At 36.5% G+C, this 3,293-nt stretch overlaps 1 protein-coding gene across 1 annotated transcript in view; it reads right to left on the bottom strand.

The window, feature by feature from the left end:
• SUGCT (succinyl-CoA:glutarate-CoA transferase) overlaps window positions 1-3,293 on the bottom strand; it is a 917,561-nt gene that overhangs the window by 793,556 nt on the left and 120,712 nt on the right. The window contains exon 7 of the mRNA XM_004708161.2: window positions 1,325-1,416. Coding sequence (XP_004708218.1) covers window positions 1,325-1,416 — 92 coding nt within the window. The remainder of the gene's footprint in view (window positions 1-1,324; window positions 1,417-3,293) is intronic.

Below are 3,293 nucleotides of genomic sequence, written 5' to 3'. Positions count from 1 at the left end.
TTTCAGCAAGAATGGTCATCTGCCTATTGCTAAGTCTTAATGACTCTTCCTTCAGTACTGCTGCCATGCTCATCATACACTCCACTTTCTTGAATTATCTGTACGTCACATAGATGGACTAGGTATGGTCTATGCACAGTTTGCAGATAGCACAATCCAATGTTCTGGAATTCCCAATCTTTGCAATGTTATTGATTATTTGTTTTTATCCACCCAGTTGAATGCGTAGTCTATAAAGCACGGGCAAACTCATTCTGATATTATCTTCTGTCAGCCAAGAACTATATGATCTCAGTAAGGATGTCCCCCATGTGTCCTCTTTTAAATCTAGTTTGAATTCCTAGCATTTCTCTTGGCTTACCACTGTCAATCTATTAATTATCTTTAGTTAACACTCGCAATATTAATGATATTGTTCAATAATATTCATATTCTTTTGGATCAATTTTTTTTAATGGACTCAAATATGTATCTTTTTCTGTGTGTTGGCCAGGTAGGTGTCTTCAAATTTCTTGGTATAGTCTAATGAATGCTTCCAGCCTTGCATACATTTGTTGATGCATCTCAATTAATAGTCTATCAATTCCTAGGGTTTTTTCATTGTTGTCATTTGGTTTGTGTGTATATGTGTTTTTGTCTTGTTTTCTTTTGTTGTCAATATCTTTGATATAACTAGGACCTCTTCCTTCACTGCAATCAGTTCTTCAATCTCCTGCTACCTCATAAAATGGATGAATAACAGCCAATTATTTTTGTACGGTGACTGTGTATTCATTCTTTTAATAATTCCTATGTTGTTCAGTATTTTGTACACAGAATACTTCACATTTTTTCTGTGGTTTTTTCCATTTGAGAATGCTAAGCATGTTCTTCCCTTTTGAGTTTCTAATTCCATATCTTTTCACATTTCATTATTATACTTTACTATGCCTTCTTGAGCTTCCCTTTGAAATCTTCTGTTTTCTCTTTCACATAATCTTTTTTGTCTGCACTTTATTAGCTACTCTTTATTCAAAAATACATTTCAGAGTCTTATGATATCCAGTTTTTTCTTTTCTTTCTGTGCCGTCCTTTCAATGACCTATTGTTTTCTTAATTTTTGATATCCTTGATAGCATGCCACAACCCTTTTTGGTGTTTGATCATTAGTGTTTAATTGACATTTATTGTAACAAAGACTTCCATTTTACTTCAATAAAATCCATCACTTTCACTGTTGCTTTGAAAAAATTAACTCAAATTTAAGTCTATATGACAATGAAGTGGGAAATGCCTTTTAATACATCATTGGAAATTTAGCAATATTCTAAAGATGAATACCTACCTCAGGCCCTGTGATGTGCATCAAACCAGAAACAGCAGAAGCAACTGCATCATAACCAGCTCGTTGAGACATTGGACCTGTCTGACCATACCCTAAAACAACAAGAACAACACAAATATTCAACACCACAGATGAAGATCCAATAAGTGTATTAAAATCATTTGTATCCATAAATCTTGCAGCATTTATTTCTATTAAATCTACACTCTCCCTTCAAAGGACACTGTAAAAATTAATTATGATGTTCTACTTCCAAGGCGACCATCTCGCTGACTCGTTACTATCTTTGGTTCAACCTGATTCACTCATCTAACTTACTTTCGGGACATTATAGTGGTGTTTGCTACTCTTGATCTATCCAAAATAATGTACAAAACAAAATTAATATGTAACCCAAGTTTCTATGGACACTCTGTGCTAGGTATTGGGCTGCTAACCACAAAGTCCAGGTGAAAAAGATGTGGCTGTCCACTTCCATAAAGATCTATAGTCTCAAAAACCCTATATTGGGCCACTATGAGAATCAATGTAGGCAGTGGGTTGGTTTTGTTTCTATTTACAAATTTTCTCAAGTATTCAGAGAAGGTACACATGATGACTTTTTTAATTTGTACATAAATAAAACAAGTACATTACCTAATATTTTAGTGTTAGTATTTCCTATATAAAGTGTCACTTGATTGTTTGTCATCAAGATGCCCAAGGATACAAGAAATGTTTTTTTCTTTTCTCTGCAGTCCTGTACTTATTGATGAATTAAGGTTATATCAGGAGCTACAAAATTCTGTCTTTAAATCCCATATGTAAACCAGAGAAACTCTCTGAGAGAGTAGCCATATACAACCATCTAGAGAGAGCCTCTACAACCATCCGCTATGTGCTGAAATTCCCTTTAATCCTCAGTTTCAGGAAGATCAAGAAAGGGCTACTTCAGGGTCTTTCTACCACCTGGAATGCTCTCTTTCCAACTAACTCACTCTTTTTCTTCATGTGTCTCACCCTTTTCCATTTGCTAGGGCTCTACTCAGATGTCTCCTTACCAAAGAGACCTTCCCTAATAACTTTGTACACTATTACCGTATATTTGTTTTCTAGCCCTTTTCACCACAAGATATATAACGCTATTTATTGATTGATTGAATTTATGTTCTTGGGCTAATCTGGGTACATTTGAGAAACAAATCCACAGAAACTCATATGTCTATAAGAAAGATTTTTATATAAAGGGTAAGTGTACATTAAGAAAGCATCCTAACCCACTGCTGTCCAAGCTCATAAATCCAACATTAGCCCATATGTCCAATACCAATCTACAAAGTCCTCCTCAATCTCACAAAACACACACAATGGTGCTGACTGCAGGAGGAAAGCTGAATCAGTGTGTGTGTAAGCATCTCAGCGCTGGCAGGGAGCTCCACGCAGCTGCTCCAGCACCCAGGGTTGCATCAGGGTAGGTTCATGTGGCTTCTCCTCAGGGATGTCTCACAGGAAGTGAGCCTTGCCAGCTGAAGCAGGGAACTGGTTAAGGCAGCTGCACCCTAGTCCAACCATCAGAGAGCAAGAGACCCAAGAACTAGAGAGGCAAGGCTCATAAGCCATATCTCTCCGCTCCTCAATTAATCCCACATGTGTTCATCGGCCAGGTTGGCACAATAAACCTTAAATATCTCAGTTCTCTTCCTACTAAAATGTAAGCTCTGGAATTTTACTGGGTTTTTCTTTTTGTTTGTTTGTTTCCGGTTTGGTTCACTGTTTTAGACTCAATTTCTAGAGTAGTGCCTGGCATAGAGTAAGGATTCAATAACATTTGTTGAACGAATAAATATCCATATAAAATTATCTTCTCAAAGCTCTAGATAAAGACATGTACATATGCAAATATATGAGGATGGGGAAATAGATCTATGAGCCTACATTTATAGGTTTAGTATTAAGGTAGCAGAAGGACATTGGGCCTCCACTCAAGTAC

This window comes from Echinops telfairi, unplaced genomic scaffold (assembly GCF_000313985.2).
Source record: "Echinops telfairi isolate 266 unplaced genomic scaffold, ASM31398v2 ScPeMD7_7;HRSCAF=31, whole genome shotgun sequence".
Taxonomy (NCBI): domain Eukaryota; kingdom Metazoa; phylum Chordata; class Mammalia; order Afrosoricida; family Tenrecidae; genus Echinops; species Echinops telfairi.
This window is presented reverse-complemented; position numbering and strand designations above follow the sequence as displayed.